Source organism: Salminus brasiliensis, chromosome 1 (assembly GCF_030463535.1).
Source record: "Salminus brasiliensis chromosome 1, fSalBra1.hap2, whole genome shotgun sequence".
In the NCBI taxonomy this organism is placed as follows: Eukaryota; Metazoa; Chordata; class Actinopteri; order Characiformes; family Bryconidae; genus Salminus; species Salminus brasiliensis.
In genome coordinates this window covers 21,527,870-21,541,291 of record NC_132878.1, presented here as the reverse complement: position 1 = coordinate 21,541,291, position 13,422 = coordinate 21,527,870, and the positions used below count along the sequence as shown (strand labels likewise).

The following is a 13,422-nucleotide window of genomic DNA, read 5'->3' as shown; positions in this document are numbered from 1 at the left end:
ATTGTGTATGTGAGCACAATTGTGTGTTAGGCTTGTATTTCCTGAGTATTTCCAAATGATAGAGGTTATTGTTATATTTTAGTCATTAACACTCAGTTCCTAATTTAATATTTTGTCTTCATTTATTCTATTCTTCCAGCACTGATAAAAGTCTTACTTTACCTTACCTTACTTTACTTTACCCTCTCTGCTCCCCGGGTGCTGGAGTTGGCTGCCCACCGCTCTGGGTGTGTGTGTACTCACTGCCCCTAGTGTGTTCACTACCACAGAGGGGTAAATGCAGAGGACACATTTCTCTGTACATAATACTGCAATGACAGATACGTGCACATTACCTTACACATTTTCTTTCTATGGGAGTCATTTCACTGAGTAGCAATGACAACAACACACTTTATTGGTAGTGCACTTTTCACAGAGGTAGCAGCTTTACAAATAAAGTTCATGATATATAATAGAAGGAACAAGTCAAAAAAATAAGAGTAAAAATATGTAAAAAATGAAAATAGACAATGAAAGGAAGATAAATAAAAAAAACAGGGTAGAATATCAGTTAAATGTTTGAGGGGTTTTAGATGTTTCTTCAAAAGGAGTACCAAGCTTGACTGTCTAACAAACAGTGAGTTTAGAAGCAGAACCTCTCTCTAGAGGATTTGCAGAGTCTGCACATGAACGCAGTGAGGGGTTAGTGAGGTATGCAGGTGCTTGGCTGAATGTCTGATGCTGGTCACAGAATTACAACAATTGTCCCAAGTCAAGGAGAATGAGTGTTGAAAAAGTGAAGTGGATCCCCCTGCTGGCCTTTAGCAATAAAACACTCTTAAAACACAGGTCAGCCATCAAAAACAGGTTCATGTAGCAGGAGAAAGAACAGTGCACGTGTCGAAGTCACCTGAAGAAGAAGAAAAGCACTCAGGAAACACCTGCGGCCTTAAACATACGTTTCTGACGTGTGCTTCAGACACATGAGCTCTGACACAGAGTAAAGTATTCTGCCTATGTTCAGTTTACAGCTGCAGGACATTTACCAATAGAAAAACAATGTATGTTTTTTCCAGACCAGTCATTCCAAAATACAGCATTGTACGGAACCCTACAGGAAGTGCCACTGATTTCAACAAAATATACATATATAGTGGTGTTGTAAAATAATGCTGCATACTTGACAATGAATTCCAGCTCTAAAGGTTCTGGAAATTGTTTGTTTTTTATTGAACCAATCACTGTTAAAACAAGAGAAAAAACAATGAAATGAAGCATTTAAAGCTTATCTTTTACATTATGTTGTAATGAACACATTACTAAATAAATGAACAAACAAAGAAAGAAGGAAATGAAATGCTTCGGTACAGTGTGTTGCCACACTTTACAAAACCCTTTAAAATGCTGCTGACCTCTGTTAATGGAGCACACCTTTAAACTGCATGTCTTGCTCTTTGGAAGCTGCTTCGAGATCTAGATTCGATTCTACACTAGGTAAACATTTATCTGTTTGTAATTGAGAATAGCATAAATGTGGTGGAATTTATCACAATAAATGAGGTGTTCACCATTGCTAAATGCTTTTTTCTTATTTTAATGGCAGGACACCCAGAACAAACAAAAGTCCAATCTTTTGTTGTTTTAAATCTATTTTTAGAATTTTGTCCAATTTGTAAAACATACAAGCTAAAGTGTAATCAAACTGGGAAAATGGGCAGGGCTAAATATGCTAATCAGACAAAAACATTATTGATGCTTTGCCCTGCAGTCAAAAATATTCAGTTTAAAATGTTGGATTACATTTTATGCATTGTGTTAATTGTTTGGTTGGTTATTTCTTTTTATTATTTATTTTTTGTAGCTATTTTTAGATCTAGATTTTAGATTTAGATTTTTTGTTTCCTATTTTTTCTCATACATGAACAAACTAATACATAAACAAAGTTGAAAATTCAATTTTTCCTGTGTAAATATTAGTCAGATACAAGAGGGCCAAAGAGGGCCACACTCACAACCTAAAGTAAATTGATAAACTATATTTGGTTTCCTCAAAATTCACTTTTTTCTTTTTTATTGACATATCATTTCCCATATCCCACTGCTTTTTAGAACAGAAACACTTCAAACAGTGTTAATGAACAAGACAGAATTCAATCTCAGTGTGTGCTTTCTCACAGTTACTGCACATGCCAAATTTGTCTGTAGCTTCTGAAAGGACATATTGTAATCTGAGCATTCACAGCCATCTTGAGTCTTCTCGTACACGTCTTCAATCTTACTACATCTATTTGACGTGGCAGGAGCGGCCTCTCTGAAGTGCTCTCGATATCTTCTGAGACGTGGGCTGGAGAAGCTCCACTCAGCTTCAGAAAAAACAGCACGTGGGAAGCCAGAACAATGCCAGGCTTCACCTCCTGGCCACGGCATTTCAGTTAGAGCCTGAACCTCCTGGAGAACAAGACAAGGGTTAACGTCACATGACAGTGGGGTTGAAAGTTCAGAAGTCATGAGTTGAGAACAGTGAATGTTGGGATAACTCAGCACAACATAATAAAACTGATACACACCAAGTCTAGAAAGCAAGGAAAGGTCAGAGTAAGCTGCTGGATAGGTCATTCTGGATTAGAAGTCCTGCTAAATGCCTTACATGTAAATGTAAATGAAATGGTCTTTAGTGGAATCAAAGGCAAAGTGACCAGGAGATTCACTTTTTGGAAGATGTGTTCAAATGAAAAGCAAAACCTTCATTACACTGTTCTAGTGTTTTGTGAGCTTCAGTAGGTAGAAGGGACCACTAACTGACCTGGGGTAAGACAAGACAAACATGGATATTTTATGCAGTGAGTGATTTTATTGAGTGGAACATATTTGGTTCATATTTGGTGTTTTGAGATGTCAGGCTGGACTACAGCCTCTGCACGATAGGGTTAATCTTCCCATATAAACAACATTTACCAACACACACATTCAAAAAACTTCTTTTTATTTTGCAAGCTTTTAATTACAGATCCATCAGAAATGTACCACAGACGCAATGTTTAATATTATAATATTATATATTAGTTTTACTGTGCTGATATGAGCTCTTCTACTATGTGGTCAGGCATACTATTTAAATGTATTTAGTCTGGAAAGCTTGTCTGCTTCAAACATCTGTCAACTCACTGTACTGTATAAATCATGTTTGCACTCATTAAGCAGACTTTTTAGTAACTGTCACAACTAATCCTTCAATTATTAACCCCACCTATGAGGTAAGCTGTAATGTTTGACTGAGAATGTATCTGAGACATGGCTTTGAGATGAAGAGTTTTGGCATAACCATTTTTTCATTGCATTTATGGCATAGTTTTGCATGCAGGTTGTTGTAAACAAAAAAGAATAATTAAGGTTCTCTACCGCTTCTACAGTTCACACCCAACAACTGCAAATGGTTCTGTTCAACCACTCTCTCAACCACTGAATTATGCTGACTAAAGAAATGTCCCCTTTGAAAGTATCTTAGCAGGGCAGTCAGTGCCCTGAATGTGTCTGGTTACTGACAGGAGAATGTTCAATATCTCAGTGCAGAGGTCAGAAGTGCAGGTCATACAGGTCAAGAATCGACAGGACAGAAATAGGTTACACATATCCAAACAAGACAAAACACATGTAATCAACACATGCCCAACTTTATCCATTTCTGACATCCAGCTTTTAGTGTACCAAAGGTAAATGCATGTCAGTTCGAACCAGTTAATGCTTTAGTTTCGCAATGCCTACGAGGTCTTGTCTAATATTGACACTTACTTTTTCGGTACCATGGAAGAAGGAGGCCAAGTCTATTTCTTTTTTCCTCCTAATGACATGCTCTCCGTTTTCTTCTTCTGGGCCTGAAGACAAAGTATAAAGTTAGCTAGTGCTGCTTAATCAGTGCTGAATCTGAGATAAACCCTGGTTTATTCTAGCTAACTTTCTAGCATTCTAGACGTGTTGTTATGGGGTGGCCAGTACCCCAGGCCTGACTGGGTACACCTGGTTGTTCCCTTGGACAAAGCACAACCCCTCACTGCCCCAGATTATGCTGTGTTTTTCCCAGACTGGACATACTTAGGCAGTGAAATGACCAATGTAGCGTAAATTGCCCGTATAATTAACCTGACCAACAGTTGCCACACAACAGCAATGATGGCTTTACTTCGAGCTGCTGGAACTACGTCTTGAAGAAGTGCTTCAGGAGAATCAAATGTGCTCTATGTGCTGTACAGTTTGACTTGACAACAGCCATTAGAAACACAAAAATGAAGGGTTTACTACATTTCTATATGAGCTAACTGACAGAACTCTGAGAGACTTCAGTGTTTGGCAGTAGTGACTTTAGCAAAGTACGCTAACGACACTAGCTTTATTTGATTCATATTAAATATCTCAAATTATCTCCTGTTTACGTACAGCTTACTTTTCTTACTTATATCTCTATCACTATATCTGTATCACTTGCCATCCATTGACAAAGAACAGGCATCAGCAGCCCAATTGCAATGCTTTCACGGTTCTGCCGGAGGTCTGAGAACATTATCTGTATCCATAGCAGTTCAAAACCATAGGTGAGTGTAGCATGAAGATTCGTGCAATAATTATTTTTTTATTGATAACAAACAGCAGTATGTTCATATTTGTGCTAATAAAACAATAAAGGGCCCATATCATGGGTAGCCAAATGTGTTTTTCTATTATATGCCATCCAATCTTTAGTCCATACAGTCCATATGTGGAAACTAAGCTGCAAAAACAGCTCATTTTAAATAAATTTTTCTGTGATGTCCTGAAAACCAACACATTCCCACATTCCCACGTTTAGCCCGGCCCATTTTCACTGACATTATAAGGAGTGTTTCGGCTAGACAGAATCAGGCTGTTTGATTCTAATGGATGAAGAGAGGTTGGGAAATGATTAGTCAAAGATGAATTGACTGTTCACGGTTAATAAGCCCATACGTATGTTATAAATGAACCTGGACATGGGCTCTGGAAATCAGTTCATCAATGTATGTTATTACATTTTTTGAACATATTAAGAAAATATTCATGCTCCATTGCTCTCCCACTGAGACACAGCAGAAGACAGTTGCAGCAAGAAAAAGGTGGTCATGTGACTGAACACACTGAACACACCGCCTCTTGTGTTCTATTGCTTAAGTTTCTGTAAGTTGGAGTGAAGATATGTTGACACCTCTGACATGGCATCATCTATCTGCTTCAGTTCTTCATAGTGATCCCGGGAATCTCTCAACGGCTGCACCATGATCTCCTCAATCTGAGGGAAGAGCTGTAAACACACACAATCACGTTTTACATGGTTAAAAAAAAGCCCAGTATTAGGTTCACGGCTAAAAGTCTTCATTATAAAATATGGGGTTCATTTTTTGTCTACATTCAGCAATTTTCTACCACAGCAGAAGATACCTTCATGACTGTCTCAAACATGGGGATGAGGACGAACTTGATGAAGCCAATTTGTGCTGTTGGCTTTGTTACTTTGTCCCGGTCCATGAAGGGGGCGACAGGAAGACCTTCTGACTTCTCTCTGTCACTCTGTCAATCAGTGAAACACACCAACAAATGCTTATACGTGAAACAGGGACTCGCAGTGAAGCACTGATGTGAAGCACTATTTAAAAAACGATAGGTTGAAAACAACCCAGTCTGGGTTATTTGGCAACCCAGTGCTGAGTAAAAATTTGACAGAGCACATGTGTGGCTGGTTAAGTAATTTACTTTGGGTTTTTACAATGACCCAACTCATACATTTACCATTTGCCGAGCAGTTTATTAGGAACAGCTCATTTATGCGATTCTTTAATGAGACAATTATGTTGCAGCAGTGCAATACATATAATCATAGAAATATACTGTTAAAAATAAAGGTGCTACTAAGAACCTTTACATTGGTAAAAAAAAAAAATCAAATGAAGGTTTCTTAAGCCTTCACACTCACACAGAGTCTCTTTTACAAACATGGTTCTTTATGGGAACCAAAAGTGGTTCTTCTATGCTAGTGCTTAAACAACACATTTGCTGTTCACATCTACCATCACAATGAGGAGAATCTGTGTCATGACTGTTGGTGGCAGATGGGCTGGCTTGAGTATTTCCAGAACTGCTGATCTCCTGGCATTTTCAGCACAACAGTCTCTAGAGTTTCGTCAGAATGGTACACTAAACTACACAGTTGAAAAGTGGGAAAATCATGTAGCCTAGTCTGATGAATCTCGATTTCTACTGAATTAACCCAACATCATGAATCCATGGACCCAAAATGCCTTGTGTCAACTTGTGCCTCTGTTTTATCATCTTCAACATTACATATAACACTCAGAAGACACATGGCCCCTGGTGATTTAGATAGTAAGTGCAACTGTTTTATTTCCACCACTGTAATCCACTGAGTCGAAGCAGAACAATGAACGATGCAGACATGTTAAGCTTGTTTTTATCTTAAGCATTGTAGAGTGGCCCATTACCTGCATGAAATACTCCTCCAGCAGACAGTCCACCCATGGCTCTGCCACCTCTGTGGGCCTGACCTCATTGGAGATGTCGCAGCACTTGATCAATACCATCTTCAGCTGCACCGACATTGGGCCACATGTTGAACACAGACATTTAAAAGAGGCAGAAAGTGGTAATGCCATTACAAATGGATTGAAAGCGGTTTGCTAATAGGTGGCTACTGACTGACTGGAGGTAGTTCAATATGGAGAATTCGTTCAAACAGTAGATATTAGCACTTGGGAACACATACACATTTGACATGCTCCTCATTGGTGAAGTCAAAGTTGTCCACCTTCTGCCTGAAGGAGTCTAGTATCTCTCCATGTCTGGCCATGTCAGTGGCGAGAATGAGAGTAATGATTGCCTGTAGCAAACACAAGCACATTATTCATTTGTAAGGGCCTTTAAAATACTAAAGAAAGGCAGCTACAGAGAGCTACATTACCTGTCGGATCTGTTTGAAGGACTCCGGCTCAATGTTAGCAAAGATGTTGCATTCAGGCATAGAGAGGATTTGAAAGGCTACGGCACAGTGGTGGTTCTCCAAGGGGGAAATGTCGTTGTAGCGCACGGCCAGCTCCGTCCGAGCATTAATCTGATACCTGATCACAGAAAGGAAACAAAGTAGGAGGGTAAGATCTGCTAATGCTGGTAGATATTCACCAGAGAAACGCAGATTGCTTTTAAGGTGTTTGTGTGGAGCTAGAGACGTACGTGTTGTTATATCCTGGATGGTCCAGATCATGGCACACTGCTGCAGTCATCAGAATGCACATGTCTGTCATAGTCAGCTTCTCCTGAAGAAACGAAAATGGAGCAGATCATCAATCCTTTCTACAAAGGACCTGGATGGTGTGGCTACAGGTGTCATTCCACCCAAGCAGAAGCACCTGGTTGTTCTTATTTAGTCCGCTGGTCTCCGTCTTCAAAAAGAGTCCACAGCTCAGAAAGTTCAGTTTTAGTTGCTGCTGCTTTTTTTTTTACTTCTCACTAGTTATCCACCCCAAACACATTTATTACATTGAAGTCTGGATTCTGGGGCAGTCAATTCACTGTTCTGAGAACCAGTCTCAGCTCAATCATAGCAGCTCATCCTTTTCTTGGTATAAGCCCCTAAATCAGCTTTGCATTCTTTCCAACTCCCAGTTAAACCATTAAATACTACATTAAGTACCAGTAAGTTCTTATACCATTTAGAACAAGTCTTCTCACAGTCTTCTCACCTGTGGACATTTTCAGATCTGAGTGGAGCTTGATGAAGTGCTGTTTATATGATGGGCACTGTCTTGGTGATCTATCATGTCTTGCATGGCTTTTAAGAGCCCCAATTTTTTCACTTATTTTCCTTCTGCGTTCTCTACGTTCTTTATGCAAGTGTTTATGAATTTCTATCTTTTCCTAATATCTAGTCCCTTTTAGAAATGTCTCCTGAAAACTCCTGCGTTTGCATCATTTAACTGGACTAGGCCATTTAACTGAAAACTAAACAAATGAAGAGTGGTTTCTGACTGTTAATATTAATATGAGGTGCATCTGCTTGGTTGGGATGAAAACCAGCCCTGGTGATCCCTGATGTGGATTTAACTTAGCATGCAGATCTCAAAGCCAACAAGGTTTATCATGTGGAGACATACGGAATCTAAATGTTAATATTTTGTGTTTGTAAGTAGAGGAGGAGATATTTTATTATGATTTAAAATTTAAGAAACATTATTGTGGTGTGTGCAGCCTTGTTTAATGCTTTACATTTGTGGATGTCCACAAAAAACTTTTGAATAATGATGTAGTTACACTACATTCAAGTATAAAGCAAAAAGACAGCAGCAACTCTAGACTGCGAAGAGTTCAAATATGGAGTTGAACAATCAGGAAAGAATTCAGTGTAAGTCGTAGGTCCCAGGGAAACTGGCACACACTCCCACACACACAAATATAAAATACCTGGAGATTGCACAGGTGGATCATTCCATACATCATCTGGCTCACGCAGAAGCAGTGGCGGAAGTTATGGAATGGGTTGTCCCGGTAATTCTCCTGAATCGCCAACTGCAATTAATCACCACTAGTATGCATCAGCCTTTGCCTTGTGTTGCTGGTCAGAGGTTGTGAATTTCATGCAGAAAGTGCAAGAACTGCTTTAAGTCTTACCAGCCATCTTTTCAGTGTAATGGGGTTCATGTTGAACTCCTTCACCAGCCCAAGATCGTGGTACATGTACTCTAGACAGCTTAACATCTATAAGCAGAATGACAAAATGATGAAAAATCTCATTTATACAGTTTCCCCATCACCCCAAATACTGTCCTCAAGATTGGTTGGCTTTGTTGTTTGTGTGATGTAGTCAGAAAGGTGCCAAACAAACCCTGAAGATCTACTACTGGTTTCAGATGGGGATTGTTTAGAGACCTATGTTTTGTGAGTTACTTAATAAAAGAAGCTTCAGGGAAATGACTAAAGTAAAAGTATGGACACTGTATCAAAAATGATACTTTGGGTAGCCGTGGCCTGAAGGTTAGAGAGGCAGACTTGTGACAGAAAGGTTGACAGGTTAATCCCCTGACCTGACAGGACCCAACTGAATTTCCCTTGAGCAAGACAACTAACCCCCAACTGCTCCCCAGGCACCACAGCTGGGGCTGGCCACTGCTCTAGGCACGTGGGCTTACTGTTCCCTTGTGTGTGTATGTGTGTGTTCACTGCATGGATGGGTTAAATGCAGAGGATGAATTCCTATGTGTGCAGCACAAATGGTGATTGAGTGGTTCTTCCTTCCTAAAAGTAAAAAATCTACATGTAAATACCCTCAAAAAGTGAAAGTGGTCTTCGAGATTTGTAACAAGTACTTTCGAAGGTCTAAAGGTAAATTTAGTAATTTAGTATGAGTATAGAATTTAAGTACTTCAGTAATGTAAGTACACTAACACAGTACAAGTGCTTGAGTATTTTCTTGTATCCCACTAAAGTAAAAATTCTTGTTAGTACAGAGACTTTACAAGGTTCTTCACACTCATGAATCTCTTTTCCTAACAAGGCTCTTCAGGGAAACTTAAATAGGTCTGCTATGGCACTGCTCCAAAGCTTTTTTGGCACCTTTTTTGTATGAGTGTGGCAAATGAGTTATAGAAGCTTCTGCTTTATGTCACATAAAGTACATAAAGAAATCTGACAAAACCTAACAACTCAACTCATAGTTTAAAGAAGGTTTGTGCCGATTTAGCGACTATTAGCTTCTAAGTAAATAGCCTAAACAAGCAAACTTATAGTTTTTACTGAACTATTGCTTTATGCCAAATGACAGAGAGCAACATTTCTAATTAGTAGTCTGTATTCTTTCATTCATAGAACTGGTCTTTTGGCTTGATTCGATTTCTAATCGTTTTGGCTGTGAACTCTTTATTATGGAAAAAAACCCCAAAATGACGTCCATTGACATACAATGTTAAAAGTAGGCATTTCTTTAGGAACTTTTAGGGGTTCTTCAATTTAAAACTGTGGAGGAGCCATTTATGTTTTTTGAGGAACCTCAAAAAACATGAGGAATATACAAGTGTATGAAGGAGCGGTATCGCAGGTCCTTCCTTCCTGCTGCCGTCAGACTCCACAACCAGCACTGCCCCCCCTCCAAAATAATAAATTTTCTGTAAATAATCTGTAAATAATATTGTTATTGTCTTTTTACTTCTATTATTAATATTGTGTATATAGTGGTGATTTATCTATGTTTTTGCATCTAAGTGTCTTGCTCTCCTTTTGCTGCTGTGACACTGAGAATTTCCCAACTGTGGGACTAATAAAGGATTATCTTATCTTAATTTTGAGAAGAATCTCAAATTGAAGTGTACATGCAATGTAGCTAACCTCATTGTGTTCCCAGTGCCAGACATCAAAGGTGGGCTTCTTGAGAGCCTCTATCGTCTCCTGGGATAGTGTGTACTGCATAGACAAATGAAAATAATGCATAAAGTTTCCATTTCATTGTCACTGAAGGACACTAAGGAAATATTGGAGGAAATACTTGTGTTATTACCTTTGGATAACTTGGGACATCACGTCTTGGTGAGAGCTTCTTTCCATCGTCTGTGAAATTGTATTTGCAGTTGCAGTTCACCCTGGCAGAAATATTTAATATAATATAAAATGGTTCAAAAATATACAGTCATAAAGCTTTTCAATATCTTTTTTTTTCTTCAGTCAACTAATTCTTAACCATTTGTATTGATCCACTCATTATGAAATCTTTGACAGATTAAAATTACAGCTTGTCAAAAAGTGAAAAATGGAGATCTCTGCTCTTACCTTGCTCCCCCTCTAGAGGTCATCTCATCTCTCAGTTTCTTCAGATCATTTTTGCACTTCTCAATCTCCACTACTTTCAGCCCCTCCACTGCAAAAGGCACAGGAAGTCCGCTCATTCATTCAGTGTTTTATATAAAGAAAACTGCTTTCTGCATGGTTAAAAAGGGAAAAGCTCACATTCGACTCTCTTCTCCAGCATGGCCAGTCTATTGGTGACCTCTATCTTCAGCTCGTTTATCCGGAAAGCGCTGAAACAGAGAGGTCCCCATGTCAAACTAACAAACTCTATGAGAAATGCATCAGAAACAATGAAGCCCCAACATGATCAGTGATCAGAAGGCTTACCGACTGAACTGCTCAGCTACTTGTGAGAGAACATTCTGGAACATGTCTTCTTTCTCTGAAAGGGAGGGGTTGTTGATATGGTTAAGAGCTCTCTGAATCAATCAGAAATATAAAAATCACACTGAACATTTTGTGAAATGCAATCATAAGTGAAACATGCAGAAATGGTGTATGTAAAGTGTCCTTCTTCATACATAATAACAATAATTTGACAAAAATCTCACGCTTTATATTTAAATGTTTAACTATAAAAAAATATGATTATATAAATATAAAATATATAATATATTTTGGCCTGGAGCTCCCAGGCTGAACTCATAGAATAGTTTTATTGAAGGTTGGATTTGGGAAAACAGACTTCCGTTAGTTGTTAACTACATTAGATTAATAGCTGTGGAGCAAAACTCTAGACAAACTGTTGAACTTTTCTTTTAACAGATGGCATTAACAGAACAGAGCACAGCACTGAGTTCAACAGTAGTAGTAAAGTTAGCAGAATAAAGAGTTTTCTTCACCTCCTCCTTGACTGGAATGGGTTACTACTTTATACAGGTTACTGTGAACAGAAATGAAATATTTAGTTTGAGTTACTTCAAGCCAGTTTCACTGATTATTCTAAACTTAAGTCTAAACACTTGATGAATAAAGCATTACTTGGGAGAGTTTGTAGGCATGGTGGGATCGATGGATATCAGCGCTCCTTCTGTGTCCACCAACAGTATAGCTGTGTTTCTGCACAGGGCAAACATGAGCATTTAGAATGAGTTCATGGAAATCAGATGCAGGATAAGTGGGTTATGTAACTGTTGGTTAGAAAGACTGTTGACCTGGCGATGTTGGATGATGTGCAGAGGAGCTCTCTGATGTCACACGGACTGCAGTGCCGACTGAAAATCACCTGCAAACAACCAAAGACCGCAGATATGCAGAAATCGTCTGCTTAAAATGCTTTATCTTTGCTGTTTAATGATTTAATCGTTATTACATTTTATTGAATTACTTTGGATCCACATTTCCTTGAACACACTGTATATATCCATTAATGGGTAGGGAAACACATTTAACAGTGTCTTTAGTTTAGCTGGGAAATTAACATGAAAATAACTTGAGAATAATAATAATAATAATAATAATAATAATAATAACAACACTTGATAAAATGTAGAATTGTATTGATGCAGCCAACAAAACAAAAAACCCAAACCCAAATATGAGAAAACCTGTAAATACTTAAGAATATCATGTGGAATTAAGAATAAGAAGTTGATAAACCCACGTTTAGGATATGAGAGATGAAAATGAAGTAAAAGACTTTAAAAAATACAAAAGTATACACTGTAAGAAGTTTTTTCTTTCAGAAAAAAAGGAATTATTGGAGATAAAAATAATATTAAAAAGGAAAGTTAGTGCCAGATACAGCTCGCTTTCCTTCTGAAAACCAAATAAAATAACTATATCGATTATAGAGCACTACTAACCTCAAGAAAAGCTGCAGATGAATAATCTGTTTCTCTGTTAAAATAAATCACTGTACACTTGTAAAGAAGGCCCACTGAGAGCCTACAGGATCTGGGAGTAATCAAGTCGCTCTCTGCAGGTGACGCGGCTACTTGTAAATGTCACAGACACCTGCGACTCACAATGATCCTCGCAGTATTTTTAACACCAGCAAACCACATAAGTGCCAGCATGAAGAAAGCTGATGCTGCATTGTGCCTATTAACACACACAGCATGTAATGTAATCAAACTTGTTCTCAGACAGGACCTCCATTCTAAGCCTGCTTGGTAACACATTGGAGAACATTTGATTATAAATATTTTATGGATAGTGAAACATTTATACAGAGACATTAGACCACCACTATCAGTGAGGACAGATGGTCATAGCAGATTCAATTGTAGTTATAAAATCCGGTTCTTTAAAGAGACTCACCCTCTGAACTTTCCCGTCTACGTCCAGGTAGACGGTTTTAGGGGCATAGGATGAGGAGCTGGAGCCCATTATGACCTTTGTCTGGATCGTATAGCACCTGATACAGGTAAAGGCCTAAAAAGGTGACAAAAATGAAAAAAATCTATAATTTAAGAAAATAAAATGAAAAATTAACTATTTACCAATTATTTTAGAAAACTAAAAGAAAAGCTGTAAAACATATTTAATGTGCCATTACTTCTGCACATGCCACATCCATTTCTTTTTCCCAATACGTTAAGTTAAGCTACTAAACAGTAATTATACTTGTGCAAAGGTTAGGAAGACGCA

The 13,422-nt window shown here is 38.3% G+C and overlaps 1 protein-coding gene across 1 annotated transcript; it reads right to left on the bottom strand.

Moving 5' to 3' along the window:
• Positions 1-2,372: 2,372 nt before the first annotated feature.
• On the bottom strand, positions 2,373-13,161 carry pde9ab (phosphodiesterase 9ab). Its single transcript, XM_072693834.1, has 19 exons — positions 13,093-13,161; positions 11,985-12,055; positions 11,812-11,889; positions 11,673-11,713; positions 11,158-11,212; positions 10,990-11,060; positions 10,813-10,900; positions 10,544-10,625; positions 10,375-10,449; positions 8,665-8,751; positions 8,458-8,562; positions 7,231-7,313; positions 6,962-7,118; positions 6,767-6,880; positions 6,486-6,590; positions 5,428-5,556; positions 5,195-5,290; positions 3,772-3,854; positions 2,373-2,430 (listed from the first exon to the last, which is right to left on the bottom strand). Exons 1-18 carry the CDS (start codon positions 13,159-13,161, stop codon positions 3,804-3,806), a joined length of 1,557 nt encoding a protein of 518 aa, XP_072549935.1. The 3' UTR covers positions 2,373-2,430; positions 3,772-3,803.
• Positions 13,162-13,422: the final 261 nt, after the last annotated feature.